General features: G+C 30.3%; 1 protein-coding gene across 2 annotated transcripts in view; it reads left to right on the top strand.

Annotated features, from left to right (window-relative positions):
* The window catches only part of LOC142321971 (solute carrier organic anion transporter family member 74D-like), an 83,945-nt gene that overhangs the window by 40,791 nt on the left and 21,463 nt on the right, over positions 1-21,691 (top strand). For both annotated transcript variants that reach the window (XM_075360547.1, XM_075360539.1), the window contains 4 exons: positions 3,081-3,278; positions 9,590-9,778; positions 17,194-17,289; positions 19,462-19,554. In XM_075360547.1, coding sequence (XP_075216662.1) covers positions 3,081-3,278; positions 9,590-9,778; positions 17,194-17,289; positions 19,462-19,554 — 576 coding nt within the window. The remainder of the gene's footprint in view (positions 1-3,080; positions 3,279-9,589; positions 9,779-17,193; positions 17,290-19,461; positions 19,555-21,691) is intronic.

Below are 21,691 nucleotides of genomic sequence, written 5' to 3'. Positions count from 1 at the left end.
AACCAATCTCAGTTTATTATTTCATTATTTTTAAGAGTGCATGTTGACATTGAAAAATGAAAAACATGACCATCTATGTCTGGAGGGAAGTTAGATGGGTAAGGTGAGCCACCACGAAGCACTGCTTAATTTATTTTTTCTTGATTTACAATTAAATTTTCCTACTGGCCTATATCAAAATCAAACAACGTAGTATGATCTGGTTTTATGCCTGCATATGTTATAGAAACAGTTTCAGAAGGCTCATTTTCATTAAAACTTGTTCCTGACCTTACTTCATTTAAAACTACCTCTCCAGTGTTAGGGTCAATAAAGGTATCACTATTAGAAAAATTTAAAGCAACTAGCTCCTAATTTATTTTGGATGTTTGGCTGCAATGGAGTCAGGTCTGGTTGTGCTTTTCCAATAGTTGAATTAGGTAGGATAATATTAATGTTAGTACTTTTTTGAGTACTAACAAGAATTTCTTGTTTCATTGAGATAAACGGTTGGTAGTTTTCATAAAAAAAACTCATGCTTTCAAAAGTAGTTTTTTTCTATTTGGCCGCATTTTCTCTTATTTTCGGCTTTTTTCTTTTTTTTTAGTTACTTACAATATGAACATAATCCATTATACAGCTATAAAAGTTTTATGAGATTTATTGTAAAATAAAAATGCAGTACACTTTTCCTCAAGTTTAGTTAATAGTAAATTAACTAATTATTTTTAACTTTACATACCAGTTTTATCCATTTCATAAAACATTAAGTTTGCTTAGGTCTAACATCATTCAATGATTGTCTCAAAATACAAACAGTAAGTTGTAAATAGTTCACGTTTAAAGATTTCAAAAAAATTTGTACATTACAACTCACTTCTTTTCATTATACGTAATTAGAAAAAACACTTTGGCTGGATAAACGTAGACTTTTCGCAAAATCAGTGCAAAATTTATTATGCTGTCTGACACTGACAAGTGACAATTACTTACAATATGAAATTTCGGTTATTGAAGCAGGCTGTTTATTGTAATAAAGCTATCAGATTGATAAGTGCTGCCATGGGTGGTGTGAAAGATTTTGGCAACAAGACAAGCGATCAGTGTGCGCAGTATTGCAGAATCTATCCTTAGTGCACGAGTAGCTTATTTCTCTATTACTCATTTGTGTTGTATCATGCTTTAAAGCTAAGGGTAGGTTTCTCAAGTGTTAGGAATAAACAATTAAAAGGCCTACACAACTGGAAAAAAGTCTTCGAATTAGTAACAGTTCTGCATTAACTGAGTACTTTGTTGTTAATTTCTCATAATCTAATACTTTCCTCTCTCTTTGGATGAATGGACCTTATTATAAATTTAAGTACATACAAAAGTACTTAAAAATTTAAGAGATTTCATACTTTTCATATTGGTTTCAATTTCTACAGCAAAATGTTCTTGTTCGCGTATGACTGAATTTCTAATAAGCAGTGGTGGTGATATTTATATTGTAGCTAAATTCACTGTGTACAGTAGGTAGTGGTGGTACGTAACAGTATAGTGCTGCTCTAGGGCCCATAACCAACACTATTCCATTGCGCTACCATCAGTCATAATGACTAACCCTAAACTTACTAATAACTTAATGATTTTGCTGTAATCAACACAACAGCATATTTGCTGTTGTGTATTTTGTATTTTGGTAGATCTATATTTCAAGCAAACATTATGAAGATATTTTCTAATACATAAATAAGTTTTGGAGAGCATCCCAAATTAATGAATAAACTTGTATTTATAAAAAAAATGTGTCAGGACAGGCCCTTTTAGTAATCTGGGCCCTAGGGTTATGACCTGGCTTCCTTGTCTTCTTGTCAGGGCTGGTTGCAGTCCTTTCATTCTAGATATTACATTTTCTGAACTTAATTTTCATCTTTACTCCATATGAGAATGTCACCAGCAAACTGTCCTTTCCTTCCTTCTTACCTTAGTCTTGCCTTCACTTTTTTATAAATTTCATCCATTACTATTGTAAACAAAATTTTTGATAGTGCACCTTTTTCTCAAACCTGTCATAACAAGAACTGCTCTGAGAAAGGACCCACTTTTCTTTTCACATAGCTCTAACATTTCTTATAAATTCTTTTCACACACCCTTTCTTTGTAAAGCCCTCTATACTAATTTTCTTGACATGCTGTTTTATTTTTGTAGATCCAAAACCAACACCAAATCTTTATTACATTCCTATCCCTTTTACATTACATCTGTAAAAAATTGAGTCAACTGTGAATTTATTTTTTGAAAACTATACTGTTCCTCTAATTGTTTCCCAATCACTTTTCTGATTCTACTTTCTACAACTCTCTTCAATAGTCTCTCTAACTGAAAATAAGTGTTTATAATTTCCTCAATTCCCTCATTACCTTTGTTAAAAACTGTTACGAAATATACTTTTCCCACTTATCTGGTGCAAATATTTTCCTCCATGCAGTCTTTAGTATTCTAGCTAACCAATATATCCCTGTTTGTCCAGCATCTTTGATCATTTCTACTCATTACAAGCAGCTGATTTCCCAACTTTCATTACCTCATTGGCTTTCTCAATCTGCACCATTGTCGTTTTCTCACTGCCAGTGCCAATTCTTATCTTAGACTCCTCATTCACTTCTTTCGTTTCTATTTCTTCATCGTAGCCCAATCAGCTTTTATGTCTTCAAAGTACTTTCTCCACCTGATTTTGTAAGCCTCTGTCATTATACTTTCATTCTTATTTTTCAATTAAGTTTTATCTTTCCAGTTTTTTCTATTATCTCTAACAATACCATCAAGTCGTTTTTTCCCTTCCTTCATTTCTTCTTTCTTTCAGGCTCAGTAGAGTTTTTTTATAAGAATTTGTGAAAGCAAAGTGTTACAATATGATGAGCATCTAATTGTAGGTTTCGACTATGAAGAAAAATAATATAAGAAGTGGGTAACTTATACACATAACAAGATTTTTTCTTTCTTCTTTTTTACCAACCAATAAAAATTTTGGAATAGATTTTCTTGCTTGTAAATAATAGTAAATTTATATGAAACCATATAAAGTTGTAATTATTATTATTATTTATTTTTATTATAGGGTGGCTGATACTTGGAAGTGAAATTGTGCAAATATTATTAGTGATTCCTATCATATACTGTGGTTCTGAGAGACGTCGTCCAAGTTGGTTAGCAGGATGTTCTATTTTTGCCTCAGTTTGTTGTTTAATATTTGCTACACAACTTATAGTAGAACACTCCACTTCCAAAACTTCAACAAACTACAGACCTGATACTGGTAAGTAAGTTGCTAAGTTTTATATTTTATTTTACTAAGATGAAGTCCTGTGGAATCAAATTATTTCTTACAATAAAAAATGTGAAATATCTTCTTATGTATGTTAAATGAGCCCTAGGTTAAATCTGGGCCCTAGGGTTATGACCTGGCTTCCTTGTCTTCTTGTCAGGGCTGGTTGCAGTCCTTTCATTCTAGATATTACATTTTCATTATAACTATAATGGTTGTAGGTTGCAACTATAATGGTTGTAGGCTACCTCACAAAGGTCAAAGTCATTTACAAAAATGACAGCTATTCTTAAGAATAATAAGAATCCTACGCCTGGCTTACTAGGAGAAGTGAGGACTAATATATTTCCCTGTTGTCTTTTTCATTGAGCTAAGTGTAGTTGATATCAGTATACAAAACTCACCAAAATTCAGGTGATATTCAGTTCTACAAATGACACTTTCATTCTATTCACTGCAGAGGGGTTGGTGTACAGTGAACATTACTACTTTCAGAGAAATCAAATCAGAGGAACTCTTGTACCTCAGAGCTTTATATGAGTTACAGCTATAAAAAATACTAGGAAAGACAGTAGTATAAAACAACAAATTAATGTAATTAAATGTATAAACAGAGAAAAATTTCACTTGTATTTAAGTGGTTTAACAAAATCTTCTTTTTTAGCTTGTTGTCATCACTATTTGATCTAAGCCTTCTTCAAATTTTTTCAGTTATCTTTGTCCAGTGGCTTTCACATACAATTTATGTTCACTGTACCTAAAATGGTATCAACACTATTTTTTATATCCAAATACAAAAGCACAGCAAAATTAATCCAAAATTCTGAACTAGTTGAAAGTATGAAGATATGCAAAAAATACTAACATTTCATGAAACTGAATCCTTTGTAGAGATTTATGTTTTTTCATGGTAGATGGAAAAGGATAGATAGAAGAGTGTACATTTTCAATAAATATTAAAGTTTCTCAAAAAATATTTGTTTAAAAAAAAAACATGTATTTTTTGTTGTATCATTTTGAGAAATTTTAACAACTTTTTCATCTCTTTTCTTTCACAGTTATCTTGAAAAGAAGAGAGCATGAACAACTTTAATTTAATCTCACTCAAAGAAACAAAATTTATCTTATATTGTTTTATGAGGACATTTAGTTAATAATGCACACCATGTTTTTACTTACATGTATATTTTATTTTAAGCAGAATTTCTTTATAATACTTCTATGTTGTTGTTCTGCTCTCAGTGATCACTTTCTACTGTTTTGGAAAATTTTCTATTCCAGCAAGATTTCCATTTTTGTTCTGCCTTTGAACGTATTGTGTAACCACTGCAGAAAGCTCTTCTGGGGAGGAAAAAATTTCACACAAAAAATAAGTTTTAATTAAATAATCATAAATCCCACTATTAAATAGAGCTATAAATTCAACACAATGAAGTTTAATGAGGTACTTTGTTTAAAAAAAGGCTACTTCAGTACCACTGCTCCAAACTAAGCCACTGATTTATTTTTTTTTATCTTCAGTATTTGACTGGTTTGATGCAGCTATCCAAGATTCCCTATCTAGTGCTAGTCATTTCATTTCAGTGTACCCCCTACATCCTACATCCCTAACAATTTGTTTTACATATTCCAAACATTGCCTGCCTGCACAATTTTTTCCTTCTACCTGTCCCTCCAATATTAAAGCGACTATTCCAGGATGCCTTAAAATGTGGCCTATAAGTCTGACTCTTTTTTTAACTATATTTAAATGCTTTACATGCTTCTTTCTTCATCAATCTGCCGCAATACCTCTTTATTTGCCACTTTATCCATTCATCTGCTTTTTAACATTCTCCTATAGTACTACATTTCAAAAGCTTCTAATTTTTTTTTCTCAGGTACTCCGATCGTCCAAGTTTCACTTCCATATAAAGCTACGCTCCAAACATATACTTTCAAAAATCTTTTCCTGAAGTTTAAATTAATTTTGATGTAAGCAAATTATATATCTGACTGAAGGCTCATTTCGCCTGTGCTATTCAGCACTTTATATCGCTCCTGCTTTGTTCATCTTTAGTAATTCTACTTCCCAAATAACAAAATTCTTCTGCCTCCGTAATCTTTTCTCTTCCTATTTTTACATTCAGTGGTCCATCTTAGTTATTTCTACTGCATTTCATTACTTTCATTTTGTTCTTGTTTATTTTCATGCGGTAGTTCTTGCTTAGGACTTCATTCATGCTGTTCATTGTTCCTTCTAAATCTTTTTTACTCTCAGCTAGAATTACTATATCATCAGGAAATCATAGCATGTTTATCTTTTCACCTTGTACTATTACTCTGGATCTAAATTGTTCTTTAATATCATTAACTGCTAGTTCTATGAAAAGATTAAAAAGTAACGATGATAAGGAATATCCTCGTCAGACTCCCTTTTTTATTACGGTTTCTTTCTTATGTTCTTTAATTATTACTGTTGTTGTTTGGTTCCTGTAAATGTTAGCAATTATCCTTCTATCTCTATACTTGAACCCTAATTTTTTTATGAGTTTTATTTTATCAGGTGTCACTGATATTACATAAAATTGTCCTTTCATTTTTGTCTGAATTTTCTCAGGCTTTGTCTACTCTGAAGCCAATTGCAAATTTTTCATGGTATTCTGAGTCCATTATTAGTAGATGGTTACATCTCTCTACTCTGTATATATAAATTACTTTTACAGTACACTCACTCTTGACTTAATTCTTACATCTTTGCTTCTATCATGGTTGAGCAACATGTAGCCACCTAGAGATCTTAATTAACCTTCTTCACAACCGTATCTATTTGTGTATTCTGAACATTGTCGGGATCCACATTTCTGCTCACAGACTACAAATGAAACTACTGGAATTGTATAAAAGTTGGGTACAATCACTTTTCTTACTTTCCTTAACATGTTCTCTCGGTAGTTCCAATAAGTTGATGAAATTTAAACAACTTCAGCTCTACATCATCACCATAAAAGGGAGATTACATACAACTCAGGTAACTAAATGAATTTACTTGTTCAAATGGTTCATCATTATCTTTAATATTACTTGTACTTTTAAAAATGATAGTCCATCAAACACACTTCAGTTTTTACAATTAAAAAAAACTAAATTAAATTTAGTTTACATAAGGCTTGATGAATGAACGGTTAAATGTTAACCATCTCCTAAGATTTCAAATAAAATCACATCATCAACAAATAAAACATCCAAAGCGTTAACATAAAAGTATGAAATTGCTATTAACTTCTACTCATCAATGTACAAAGTATAAAGCATGGGGAATAGAGGGCACACTTGTCTGATTATTAGTCATATCTCTTTTCTAGTGCATGAAGTAACTGAATTTACTCAAACCAGTATATTATTGTATTTGTAAATACTTTGTACTGAATTTGCAATTGAATTAAGTGCTGTGGTATCCCTTTAACTTCATCAACTTCCATAACTCATTCTTATTAATTCTACTGAAGGCCTTCTCAAAATTTACAAAAGTTATATACATTGTTGGGAAATTGCATTCTTTGTGCTTCTAAAAAAATCATTCTACAACTACTGAAAATTAAATCATGTTCGATCAATTTTTCCTAAAACCATTTATTTCTTCCACTGATTAGCACATTATACAATATTTGTACAATAAATAGTATTGTAATATTGTACAATATTTGTGCTTAATCAATGAGAAATTATCACAGTATGTATCTTGTACCCTACATTTAAAAAGCTGATTCTTCTCTAGTTGTCACAGTTGTCTCAATTTCCTTTCTTGAACAGAGGAATATTACAGCCTCAGTCTATACCTCAGATGTATGATGTGGAAACCAGCATAAATATATAAGTCCAAAAAGACAAAGCAATAAAAGTAATAAAATACATGTTAAAGGGGTATACATAAAAAAATCAATGTTTATGGAATCAGAGGCAGTTTTCTCATTCTTACCTTTCATCAGAACTATCATTAACTATTCAAAAAAAAAAGAAAAATGTTTTTGACTCATAAAATTTCAATCTTGATGTCAGACCTTTGATCATCAATCATTACAATACCAAGATACACACAAATGCTATTCAGTTCAAAATGGTATACAATATAGAAGTGATGAACACACATGCTGTTTTCTGAAGTTTTCAGCTGAAGCTAGTTCTTTTTTCAGTAGGACTGCATTATTTTGTCACATTTTGGAACAACACATTTGGGATTTGTTACATTTTCAATTATTTACATAATATCATTTGTAGAAATATTATATTTTAAACTAATTTCCTTTGTCATCTTTTCAACCTGTAATAACAGAGGAATTGAGTAGTGACAAGCTTGAGTGTTTCTTACAAAAAGGGAGAGTAAGAAGATTTATGCTTAATATTTTCTGATGCTTTGGTCTTCATGAAGTTGTTTCTTATTATTAACATATCATTAACTCTGATAAATGATCCACTTCACTAAGTACTGGTCTAGGAAGAGTCTTGATTAGGGGAATAATTCTGCTATTTGTAAATTTATCATCTTCCCCCAATATTTCTAATCAAATTTCTGTCAGATGTGTAATGTTTCTTAGTTCAATGTATATAAATTAAAACAATTGCACGCCAAATGTATTTGAACCTTCAATCTGAATACACATAGATACCAATAGAGAAGATTTGTATTTGTAAAATGTATTCTATTTATTTTCAAGAGGGTAAAAGTTAACAAGTAAAAATTAATAATTAATTTATAATGTTAAAATTTGGGGTTAACAAAAATATTTTCAAAATTACAAAAGTTCTTATTCTATAATTTAAAAAAAAAGCTATACATTTAAAAGGTTTTCCAACAGAATTCCGTACAACCTGAGGATGAGGCTTTTAAAAAATCTCTTAGAATTTCAAATTAGAAAAGAGGCTATAAAAAATTACTTTTGCATGGAATCAATGATAAGTTATGCTTATACACTTTCTGTTTTATACATAATTATACCACTAGTGGGGATAAAATGTTATTGTTTGTCACCATATACCCAGCATTTCTTCTAGTCTAAGACATAGAAAACACCTAGTAGGAATAAGTGTAAATACAGAAAAAAGACGACTTAAAATCTACTTGTTTAACTTTATTAGTACTATATTGTATAGCAAAATAAACATAGGCTATTGTGATAGAATCTAGTTAAATTGGTAGTGAACATAAAATATAAATTAATATCAGAGAACCATTCACAAAAACTAAAAATCTACAACTAAATGAACATTTCAAATTATTAACCATTCATCATCATTATTTTAAGAAAAATACAGTTAAAATGTGAAAAATCAAATCATAAAATAAACCTATCAAAGCAATTAAAAAAAAAAAAGTCATATTTTTATGTACATCAGGTGAAGCAATTGGTTTTAAAAACCTTTAAACAAAGCTTTCACTCAGGGAAAGATTCACTTTTGAGATTGGTTTAGCATCATTCATTTCAGTAAAAGCAAATCTGAGAGGTTTGATTGCGTGTCAGGTGTTTCTATGTATTACACTATAAAAATATGTTAGGTATACAATGGCAAGCAGTGATTGTTTTATAAGAAGCTTTATTATAAAAACGATTTTTTGATTGAGAAAAAATTCAATCAATTAGTTGACTAATTTTTAGTCTAAATTAGTTAACTAATTTTTTTTTTCTTGGTCAAAAATTTAATTTAATTTATCAGTTGATCAGTTGTTATTTCAGTGACCATTAAAACCAATAAATATCATTTCTGTGATTTATTTAGATTGATATGGGTAAAAATAATTTAGCTGGCAAAGTTTTCAATTATTCCATGATTATAATACTTTTTTGTTGATTTATAAATGGCTGCCCTCCTGTTCATATAAAATAAATTAAAAAAGTGTCGACAAAAAATAAACATAAACTCATTACAAACAGTCCAAGTTGACAACCAAAGGTTAGTTTAAAAAATAAGTTTAGCATACAACAGTAAATAAATTAGTATAATTAAAATGATCTATTCCATAAATAATTGTTTTGTGGTTTGCTAAGATTTTCTACAAGATCGCGCATGATGAAATGATTTAAAACTTTCTATAAATTTTTTAAATGACAACCTAACAACAATTTAAAAATATGTTTTTAATAACTTAGTTCAGAATTAGTCATTGAAGATGGCCAAAAGAGTGATGATTAAAATTATTTTGAAGCTATTAAAAACATTGTATTTGTAAAATTTGGTTTGATTGTTATTACAAATTTTATAATTTTAAATAATTATTTGTACACAAAATATAGTATAATAACTAAGTTGATGTTTTTTTTTTGCAGATATATCACTATTGTGTCAGCAATGGAACAGTAGTTTAAAAATGGGCAAATGGAAATGGTACTGGTTTACATTAGTTGTATTACCATTTCTTCATTTGGCAATTGGAATAAGCAGGCTAGCTTATTGGGGATTAGGAATTACATACATTGATGATAACTCAACAAATAATTTCAGCCCACTATTTATAGGTAATTAAACATTATTAGTATTTTTATTATCAGGCTTAAAGTTGCAAGAAAAAAATTCTCATAATCTTTTATCCAGTCTGCATTTTCTATAAGATTTAATAATTAAATAAACAAAATAGATACAGTAAAAAAATTCATGATATAAAAAAGTTTTTGTCATGAAGTTACAGACTCAATATTATAAAAACTAATGAGTAAAAAGGAGAAAAATATGTAAAACAATTGTAATAAAATAACAGAAGACATTTTAGAAATATTTAGCAGGTCTTTTTAGTGGTGACAAATAAATATTATCGTCACATAATAAAATATTTAAAAAATGTATTGTTTTTTCCATGACAATTTATATATTAATAAAATTATATTAAATTTGAAATATAACAATTTTGGAATAATTAAAGAATAAAATTTTAGTTATTTTTTTATCACAAATATTTATAGTTTTAAATCTAATAGTTATTAAATGATTTGCTTTCAAATTTATAGAACATTTTCTTTCACAGATTAATATTTGTTTACTAAAGTCCTCATCATATATTTTGTTATTTTCTGCAGTACATTTAAAAAAAAGACAATTATTCATAGACAATTATATAGACAATAAGACAATTATTCTTCCTCTGAACATGATGATCTTCACTACACAGCCATTCTTTGTAGAAAACAAAATGAAAGTGTCAATTATAAAGTTGAATATTGCATAAATTTTGATGGTTTTGGCAAGATAATATGGAACCATATATTTAACTCAGTGAAGAAGGCAACAGAAAACCACTTCAGTTCTCACTTCCTAATAGGTTTAACATGAGATACTTGTTAAAATTAAGGATGACTGTATGATTTTTTTGTTAATGACTTGTGATTCATGTCAAGTCACTTGCAGCTGTTATGGTTGTGGAACTTAAAAGACATACATTACTGGTAAGGTCTTCGAGGCGATACTACATCTGTGTATTATTGAGATGAGAGGTTGACACCGCAATGGTTACTGATGCAGGATCAGTATGGCTTTCGCACTGGTAAGAGGACGGAAGATGCTATTTTACAAATTTTAAGCACTGTCAAGAATAGGTGTTCTTGGGTTTTTTCCTTGGCATATCTAGGGCATTTAAGGTAAGCGTGACCATCAAAATTAAAAAAATATCGGGTTTTTTTAATTTTGCGCCATGTGTTTGTACATTCATTTCTGTACAATTCCCTTTACATATTTTGCTCATACGATAAAAAATACAGAAGACATAAATATTTATGTAAATTGTTGTTTAGATCTGAAATCCGTTTAAGCTTGAAAGTTTTCTAATATTTTTTTACATAATATTGCGAAAGATTTAGTACCATACTTTTATTTTTTATACACCATAGTTTTGTTTTAAACGATGGTTACAATACATGACATATGTTGCTGTTTGTTTATTTACTTATACGTTGCTATTCTTAAAAGGTTATGTTGAAAATATCTGTTTGTTTTCGTTTCTTTATGTGGCATGTTTGTAGTCAGTGAAATTGTTATTTTGTATCTGAAGTTTTATATAACAAGTATTTGAAGAAAATGGCATGATCTGAAAGGCTTATAAAAAAAAAAAAAAAACGTAAGTTTAGAGGAAATCAGTACATCCAAAAAGTGTTCCTGTAAAAGATCTACCTGTTACACCAAACCAGCCGCTACCAGATGTAAATAAGCCTAGTAGTTCTTCGAAAAAGAAACTGAATTTAGATTGTTATAAAAGTTTTAAAGGATAAGGTGATGGATATTGCATATTGATGTTAATTTATTAAGTTTTTAAAAACATTTGTTAGTTGTAAATATTGTTGTGCAAATGAGTGTGTAAACTTGATTTATTCTAATAAGCAAGGAGTTGGTTTGGCCAAAAGTATTTTATTATTTTGTGATAAGTGTAATAAATAAATTGAATTTATGAAAAAAACAAAGAATTCAGATAAAACAAATTATGGTAAATATGATATAAACTTGCATTTTGTGTATGTTATGAGAACTGTTGGCAAGGGGTCGAATCCTTGTAAGGTATTTTGTTCCCTCATGGACTTACCTTCACCTCCGACAAAACTTAATGCTTACCCAAAATTGATTGGGAGTGCTGTTAAGTGTTGTGCAGAAGAGTGTATGATAGGAGCCACTGAGGAAGCTGTATCTATAAACAATAATTCAAGAAATCTAAGCATGGCTCTTGACAGCTTATGGCAGAAGACAGGTCACACTTCACTCAATGGATTTGAGTGTAATTAGTTTTGATACTAGTAAAATTCTTGATGTTAGTGTATTGATCAAATTCTGCCAAGAATTTGTAACTCAGAATGCACAGGATCATATCTGCCTGGGTGAACATAACAACCTGAGACTGTACAAGACTACTTATCATTTACATTCATACCTTATCCTCATTCATCCTCTGAAGTAATACCTTACGGCGGTTCCGGAGGCTAAACAAAAAAATGAGGGTGGAACATAACTGCACCAAAAATTATGAAGGAACAAGTAGAAGCATGAAGGTTGTCAGGGCCGTTGAGAAGGAAATGTAATGTATGTTGAGTATCTGGGAGACAGGGACAGTAAGGGTTTCCAAAAAGGGGTTAAGGATAATCCTTATGGGAATGATGTAATCATAGAAAAACTTGATTGTGTCGAGCACATACAAAAACGTATGGGCTCTAGACTGCACAAAGTAAAAAAGATATGAAAGGGCAGCATTTGGCAGATGGAAACCCATTGGTGGTAAGAACAGGCTTACCTTTTTTAAAATAGATAGAATTCAGTCATAAGGAAAAGGAGGAAAGGAGAAAGAATATTTGGAGATCATATTTCCATGAAACGTCAACAGAGAACCACAACATTTCTTACGTCCCAAGGACACCAACTTATGATGCAAGTATAACAAAACAGTTGTTTTAGGTGAAAGGTATAAGCATAAAACACCTCCCAGTAGGGCTGTTGTTGAACAAATTAAGCTGATCTGTCAAAACCAGAGTTGTTAAGAAATGCTTACACCAATATACACAAAATCTGAATGAGAGTTTTATTCATATATTGTGGTCAAAAATATCAAAAACTACTTTTGTTAGGTTAAATACTTTTAAAGTAGGGGTTTATGATTCAGTGTTGGTGTTTAATGATGGATTTTGTGGCCAACTAAAAGTTCTACAAAAATTTAAAAAAACAAAATACAGTGAAGAAAATGCCATTTTGGTGTTACGGAGTCTAGATGCAGCACAGGTAAAGAAAGCTGAATTTCAATGATTGAGCCTATAAAGACCAAAAGAATAATAAGGAGAACACAGGAAAAGAAAAAATAAAACTCAAAAGAAGCAGAGATGGATCCAGGATTTTTTTAAACAAGTAAGTGCTTTTATTTACTTTTAAATTGCATTTACTGAAAATATGATTTTTTCACCTATGTTCCTTTTTAACAAAAGAGCTAAGTAGATGAAATTTTTGCAGGATTTTACAGAGGCTATTTTACTTGTCTGATACCAAATTCATGAATATACTTTCATTAAAAAAAATTAAAAATTATTTTTCACTTAAAAATTAATATTTTCTTAGAACTTTAACAAAAAATTTTAAATCTGTAAATATTTTTCCCAAGCTTAGTAAATTAGGTTGGGGATTGGTATAAAACTATATAAATTCAGTGGTAAAAATTTCAGGGAAATCAATCTAACCGTTAAGGAGAAAAAGGAACATAAATATTGCCAAATTAACATTATAGGCATAGGGTGGTCATACTTATCTTAATATTCTGTGGTGACCTTCTGCTTTATTTCAATTACAGGGTTGTGGGTGTATCAAAAATGAAATGCAAGTAATGCATAGCTACTTTGGTCATCAAGATATTCTACTTTGTGATGATGGCCACGATGTGAAGAAGACAAAGTCTAAGGCTTGTCCCCAAGGCAGTGTGCTGGGTCCCTTATTATGGGTTGTGGAGTTTGATTCTTTGGGTTGCCCAGTGGCTGTCTTGTCCCTTATGCTGATGATGGGCTGCTGATAGTCAAAAGATGTTCGCGGAATGAGGTTGGAACTCCGCACCTCTCAGGAATACAGGATACTTGAGATGTGGGTCAGTCAACATAAGATTGCATTCAGCCCAAATAAAACTAAGATGATGCTGCTGAAGGACCATTTGTTTCTGATATGGTGGACCCATGTTTTAATGTCAAGCCATCGAATTCAATTTGATTGTTCATGTTCAGAGTTACCTCAGGATGCTCCTTGACAAAAAATTTCATTTTAAGGGTCATTTACAGTATGTTACAAAGGAGGGCAGTAGTGCTGCCTTCTTTGGTATTTGACGTGTGGTTAATCTGGATTGGGGTCTGAATTTTAAAACTATGAACATCCTCTATAATGATGTGTGTGAGGCAGTTATGTTGTATACCACACCTGTTTGGGCGATTAGCTAAAATTTAAAACCTATACAGATATTTTGTTGAGGATCCAGCACCTTTTGTTGTTAATGGTGACAGGTAGTTACCGTACAATTTCTCTTGAGGCTTTCCTGTTGTAAGGCATATTGATGTTCTTGCGCTTGAACTTCAACAACACTATTTCTCAAAGAAGTTGGGTCTGCTAACTTCTACTAGAATTAGAGACATTGAGAATGATGGATTTCAACTGTGGCAGACTAGGTGGTATGAGAAGGTTGCTGGGTGTTATACACATTTTCTTTTCCCTGATGTGAGGAGTTTCCAGGGCGCCTCTTCGGTGTCTCCTAACAAATATATTAATCAGTTTCTTTTGGGCCATGATGCTTTTAGGGATAGGTTGGTTCATTCCAGCCTGGCTATTTCGGGTCTGTGTCCGTGGTGTGGCATATTAGATGATGCTTCTCATGTTTTATATGTCTCATTGGTATGATGAAAGACAATTAAGGCAGCTCAGTGATATTGGGTCAACTTTAGATTTAAAGGTTAACTGAAAAGGCCGGGCCGAATGGACAGTTGTGGAGAACTTCATGAAGTATTTGGTTCTTCATGGAGGGCACATAAGATGGGGAATTTGAGTTACCTGGGTGGTTAGGGACCACTTGGGCATTTTCTTGAGACCAAGACAGGTGCTCTGTAGTTTTAGTTTTGTTTGATTACTTCGTGATGTTGTTTGTTTTATAATGTTGGTAGGGCTTTAGCTCAAAATTTAAATATTCTATTTCTACTCATTTCTGTTCGTTTGAGTAGTTTGTTTTGTGTTTATTGATAGTACATTGTTACACCGATGGAAATGTCATTCTTGGCATTATATCAGTGGCATCTAATGGAGGCCAAGCTGTTAAACTGAGAGATATTATTCAATCTGTGGGTTCAGAAATTGACCTTTGGTAAAGTCTGTCAGGGCTAGGTACGCGGGGCAGATGACCAGAATCGTCACATGGTGGGATCTTTCCCTTTGGGGTTTGGATACAGAATGTATCACAAAGTTCTCCTGAGACTTTCATAACTTATTCTACTCGAGAAAATAGTGGAAAAAGTTCATATAAACGTATGTTCTGAAATGCTTTGTTTGCGAGTTATGGCTAGTAAAAGATTTTACCCAGATTTCAGCTACCCCGGTGAAATGAGATCGTAATGAAATTTTTAGACATTAATTAAAGAGCAGAATTAGTGAATTTTTATCGTTTTTGACCTGAAAAATTGAATAAAATAAGTCCCAGAACCATGTTGCAGTAGTTTTTGAGAAATTTGGGGTGAAAACTAATAAATTGGGGTAAAAAGCCTGTTTTTTATGTTTGACGTGTAATAACTTTGTTAACGGGTTATAAACACATAAAACTTTTAAATAATTTAATTCTGAAGAAAATTATGTAAGATAAGTTGAATAAAATGAAGAAGAATTAGAAAAATTAGAATTTTATTTACAAACAGTATACTTATATATACCAGTTTATAATAAAAATTCAAAACTGAGCTCGCCATTTTCAACAGATTTCTTGCCATGTTTCTATAGTGCTTTTGTTGCTGTTTTTAGTTCTTCTGGGGTGTCCTTAACTTGCTCAGCCGCATCAGTAATGCAGACAATTAATTGCTCACGACAATTTTTGTTTTATGTACAATATTTTTCATCCATCCCCAGATCCAAAAATCTAAAGGTGTTACGTGAGGCGATCTTGGTGGCCAGGAATGGAGATTTGAACACCAGTTCAACAGAAGTAACAATCATTGGTGAGATTCTGTAGCTCTCACCACACCATTGGAACTCCAAATCTAAACGCTTCTTGTTCACCTTTTGGCCACCATCTAAGTCCTTCAACAAATGTAGTGGAGTGCCCACTTTTGTCTTGATCTCCTAGTTTCACCCTGAAATATGTGAGGTACACTTGTCGAATAAAACGTGTTATATTTCTTTTTGTCTTTCTACAATTAACTCACCACAGATGTAACAAAAAGAATATGCAGAATTTTTGCAGCCTCTTGAAGCCATTTTGAAAACAGAAAGTTTGCTTTTTGGCCTTTAAATATATTTTCCACCGACAAAAACGTGTTTGATCATGGAGGATGGTAAAAACTTGATTTACACACGCTGATGGTTGAAACAACACTGGTAGTAGTTGCATGGTGCATGAGTGGTATGAATTGCTGCCGATTAACATGTAACATCTTGTCCTGAAAACAAAATACTCCATGTATTCACCAAGCAATGGGAAGCCAGTTCTTCCACCGTCTCATCATTTTCAACCCAACCCATCCACCCTCCTTTTCAGACCGCTCGACTGTTTAGCTATAAGATGCATAGTATTATCCAAAAAAGTGAATATATTACATTAATTTATTATAAAAAAAAGTTTTATGTCTTTTGTAGGATCACATTTTTGCAATTTTGAAATTGCAAAAATTGAAATAGTGATTTGCGAAAATTCCTGATGTGTTGGCAAAAATCTCCATCCCATCAGGATGGGAATTTTTTCCCATCCTTGTTGGGGTGAAAGGCTATTTTCAGATTCAGCTCAAAAAAAATATATAGGAATCAATTATCAAAAGTTAAAAAACATTCCACAACCCACATTTTCCAGGGTTGTGTTATCAACCATTTTTAACAATCAACAATATAAAAATGTTTCCATTTACTATTAATTATTTGATTGATTTAAATCTAAGATGTTCTGGAAGTCATTGTGTATATTGTTTAGCTTTGTTGAACAGATAGGCACCTAGTCCTTTGTTCATATAATGACTAAGTGTGTAGCTTATTATATTCCTGGGTTGTCAGGCCTGGGTTTTTAATTAGAACCCAATAACAGAACAGCAGCCAGGAGACATATCAAGGAGCCAGTAATATTAAAATATAACATCTAATCTGGCCTCAAACTGTCAATCTCACAAAACTCCAAATGCTTAACCTCCCTTGCACCACTCAAATACAGTATTATGTTGTAACAATTGATTTATTTTCACTATGTATTTTATAGGTGTTGCTGTATCTTTGAAACAGTTCTGTCCTTTCATTGCATTATTTTTTTCTTCAATTACTGCATCAACATATATTGCAGGGATTTACTGGTTAGGTGAGTATTTGTTTCAAATAATTTTATATGATAAACATTCAATTGTTTTTTTAATTATCACAGTATTATTATGGTTTTATTTTACCAACAATTAGTGACTTTTCCATGATAACAGATTGTATGTAAAAACTGTTAATTGCAGACTGCTTGGAGCTAGATGGAAACTTCTGTTGGCCTGCTAAAAACCAGCTTAGAAAGAAAAATATTATAAGCAAATGTCTATGATAATTGATATATATAAATTAATTATCATTAGATGTACTATATAGTAATTATAATTATATTATGTCAAATGGTTATGAATTATTATGTTGACTAATATTTAATCAATTAAAAGTTAAAATTTTTCCATTCATATTTATGAATATATTTCAGTATATTAATTTTTAATGGTAGAAATATTATATCCAAGGTAACATTTATCAGCAAAGTACTTGGGCAATATCAAAGGACCATGTTGTGCTTTTATTCCTGTTTTCATTGAACTAACTGTAACATTTAAACGATCTATAATTAATTTATTTAATATTAAATTAAAAGAGTTTCATTAAGAAATAAATATTTATAGTGCCACCTTTAATATGGGAAGTCATATTTTCACTGTATTGATTAAAATAAAACAAAAATTGTGTAGAAAAAATATGAATAAAATAATAAGAAATTAATGGAATTATAAAATTAAATTCAAAATAAATTCTGTCTAGCATATAGGCTGTGTTATTTACAGAGTTAATGAAAAAATCAGTCGATGGAAAATAAATACAATGGGAGTTGATTGTATAGCTCAAAAGAATTCCAACCTTAACTGTTATACCCAAGGAACATATCGTGGTAAATGTTAAATAGAAAAAAATAAATAAAATGTAGAGTTGGATTTACAAAATAACTTGAATTTTAAGTATATTTTGTGTTTGCAGAGGGAATCAGAATCTGTTATTAGAATTTTATACCTTCTCTCCTATGAGCTAAATATCGTTACTGTTTACCATAACAACAAAAGAATTCTACGATGATTAGTGTTTAACAATGAATTGCAGACTAATTATAACACATTTAGATGTACATTTAGTTCGCTTCCACATTGTAGAGAAAGTGTTTTGATTGTTGGTGGTTGCTTTATGATTACTTGCCAGACTCGATAAAAATTTTAATTCCTGTTAAAATAATCTATTTCTAATAATGATAATTATGAGTTATATATTTTTTACGATAGATAATCTGAGTAGAAGACATGATTTTAAACAAAACCTACTCTATAGATGATCATGAGCAAAAATGTGTTTATATAATTGTATCTAATTTACATATATGTTTACTACTTTTAAATATTTTTCTCATGGAAAATAAACAACTTTTCATTTATTTTCTTCTTAATATCTTGCTATAAATGAACACTTTCGTAGAATCACTGTTAAATTTTCAACCTCCTTAAACATTTCAAAGTCTTCATTCATTCCCTTTATTTTTCCCTGTGGTACAAATTTCATTAGCTTGAAGTATTACACCCAATACAAAATGTTGGAATTTATATCTAATTCATAGATTAGTATTTGGTAGTAGTGAACTTCTATTTTTGTGTAAATTCTTTCCTTGTTAATATTAATCTGCTTTTGATCTTAACCAATTCATTGTAATTTTTTTTACCTAAATAACAAAACTCTTCAACTTCTGGTAAATATTTCCCTTACCTTAATATTTAATTCCTCATTAACCAGGATACTGGGAAATAAGGATAATGAAAGATTCTCCACCTTGTCAAAAAATAAAATTGATTTGAGTTCACAAGTGTTTAAAATCTGTTTGATGTTTGTGTTATGGATGATTAATGTGTTGTGGATATCCTTGTTGGTTTGGTAAATTTTCTATTTTTTTTTTAAGTGTGCTTATTATATACTATAGCTGCAACAAGGTCTAGGACACAGTAATATATTATGCTCATGTTCTGTTGCTGATGATCTGCAAGAGAGAAGATATATAATATTGTCTTGTATTTGTCATCATCATACCATTAAAAACTACACCATTAACAAAGGAGCACTATATTATCTGTGTTAAGATCTATTGCAAGAAAACTAATTTTTTATACATTTAGAAAATTAGTATTTTAATTTACTTTTAAAAACATTTTTGAATTTGATAAATGTTTTAATCTTTATAAATAAATATTTTCAGTTTTTGGAATTGTATTTATAATAGTTGCAATATTTACTGCAATCTTTCCTAAAAAGATATTAGGATCTACTACCCATCAAACTGGAGATTCAGGTAACTAATCACTGATTAAAACAAATATCTGTTATAGAATAGTAATGTTAATGATGTATTTTGTAAATTTTCATCTGGTGCATGAACTAAGAAGAATAACTACACAGAATGGTAAATTAAATAAAATATTGTGCCTACTTACATAATATTGTATATAGTTTAATTTTGTTATAAAATTAACTAGCTCTATTTAACATTGTTTAATATTAGACAACTTTATAAATGTTCATCGTCAAAGAATATGCAGAACTATAATTTCTTTTTAAACAATAACCTGAACAAAACTTTCACTCAGTGAATGTTTTTATGTACATCACATTGTTGTCAAGTACTTTCACTTGATCTTCGAACATGTCACCAGCTTAATTAAGAGTCTGCAATTTTCACTGAATTTATTTGTGCCAGTTTTTGTCAATTTTACGTAATAGCTTTTGATTAGATTCTAAGTATATCTTACTTAAAAAAAAAAAAAAATTAGAATAACTTTATCTGGTCCACAGTGAAAAACACCAGTAAAAGAGTTTACTGAGGAAGACTTACTGAGTGAATGAAAACGTTATACTATAGCTAAAGTACTCCAAATGTAAATTTAATGTAGTTTACTATTATTTTTTTTAAGATTTAAAGATTTCAATTGTTACATTAGGTTTAAAATGTTGTGTAGTGTTAACTGCAAAGGAAATATCAATGATGTTGAGACACATGGTTATAATAACCTCATAATGTAAAATGACAGTGCTAGACATAACTAAATCACTACTCACTTCTTTTTTTACTGATTAAGTATAATAATACACTGTGGGTTAATATACCAAGATCATTGAAGTGTGGTAGTAATCTAAAATTCCTGCATTATGAGAACTTTATCGAATACATTTAGTGTTATCCAGTAACCATCTTAATGTACTGTAGATAATGTCTAAGGGGACATTATAAGAGTATTGTTTTATAGAGACTAATAATATTCTACACAATATACTAATAATCCCTGTACTTGTAAAACCCCTTAGATTCATATTTGTAAAACTTCTTTGTAAAACTGCTAATCCTTTTCATACATACATCAAAGTTCCTAAAATAAACCAGAACTTTTTAATTTTCATACCTAAATAATTTTCTTCTTTGTAAATGACATTGTACCCTAGATAACTAAAATAGGAAACCTTCTCCAGAATTAGTTATTAAGGAAAATATTTGACTATACTGAAATCTTTCATAAAAGTAGGAACCTGTCCTGTTAAGGATTGCAAGTGGTAACTAGAAATATTGTTAAGGCAAAGGATGAAGTAATTCCTAATAAAAAAGAAGAGACAGGAGCCTACAGTAGTAAAAAGAACAAACTATCAAGATTGGGTTTCACAAGTATAAATCTATTATGTGGTAACGTAAAAAGAGATAATGAGATACTGGAAATCAAGTTGAAATTATCAAAAATCAGTTAAAGGATGAAAAAGAAGGCTGTTTTTTTGTCTGAATATGTAGAAGGAACTTGACATTTTTTCAACAATTGACATGATATGTAATTTTAAAGACCAATGGACAACAATAACACATGATTTGGATAATGGGAGGAATGGTTCCTAAATAAAATATGGAGTACCATCCAGAAAGAAGTGTAGACAAGTCATGAAGAATTATTGTAAGAAGAGTTTGAGGGGGAAATAATTAATATTACCCAATAATTTATGTTCAAAGACATTCATGGCAATATTTATGTTCAATAGAATTTTATTTTGGTAGTCATGTGTCTAGAGTTAGCCCGAAAAGTGGTTCAATCTCAGTTGTACATTTAATTTATTGTAGTATGAAGGTGGTGATCAGGTTTTTGTGATTTGTTAGTTGATATTTTAATTAATTGTGCCTGTTAACATAATTAATGGAAGAATTAGCATGAGTGCCATGTTATCATTTAAAACAAGGGTTTTTAAGATTTAAGCAAATTTTACAAGATTTTTTGGTAGTAGAAGCCAGGTGAAAAAATGCCTTCCTACTCTCTCCATACTCAGATAAATAAATGTACATTAGATGAAATGCCATTTATTGCATTTATATCTTAATTAATGTAAAAAAATATTATGATTTGTATATGTTTTTATTTTTCTTTACTGTATTTACAGTAATAAATAATTAAATAAAT

This window comes from Lycorma delicatula, chromosome 1 (genome assembly GCF_047948215.1).
Source record: "Lycorma delicatula isolate Av1 chromosome 1, ASM4794821v1, whole genome shotgun sequence".
In the NCBI taxonomy this organism is placed as follows: domain Eukaryota; kingdom Metazoa; phylum Arthropoda; class Insecta; order Hemiptera; family Fulgoridae; genus Lycorma; species Lycorma delicatula.
The sequence above is the reverse complement of the archived record's forward strand: the minus strand, read 5'-3'. Positions and strand labels throughout refer to the sequence as shown.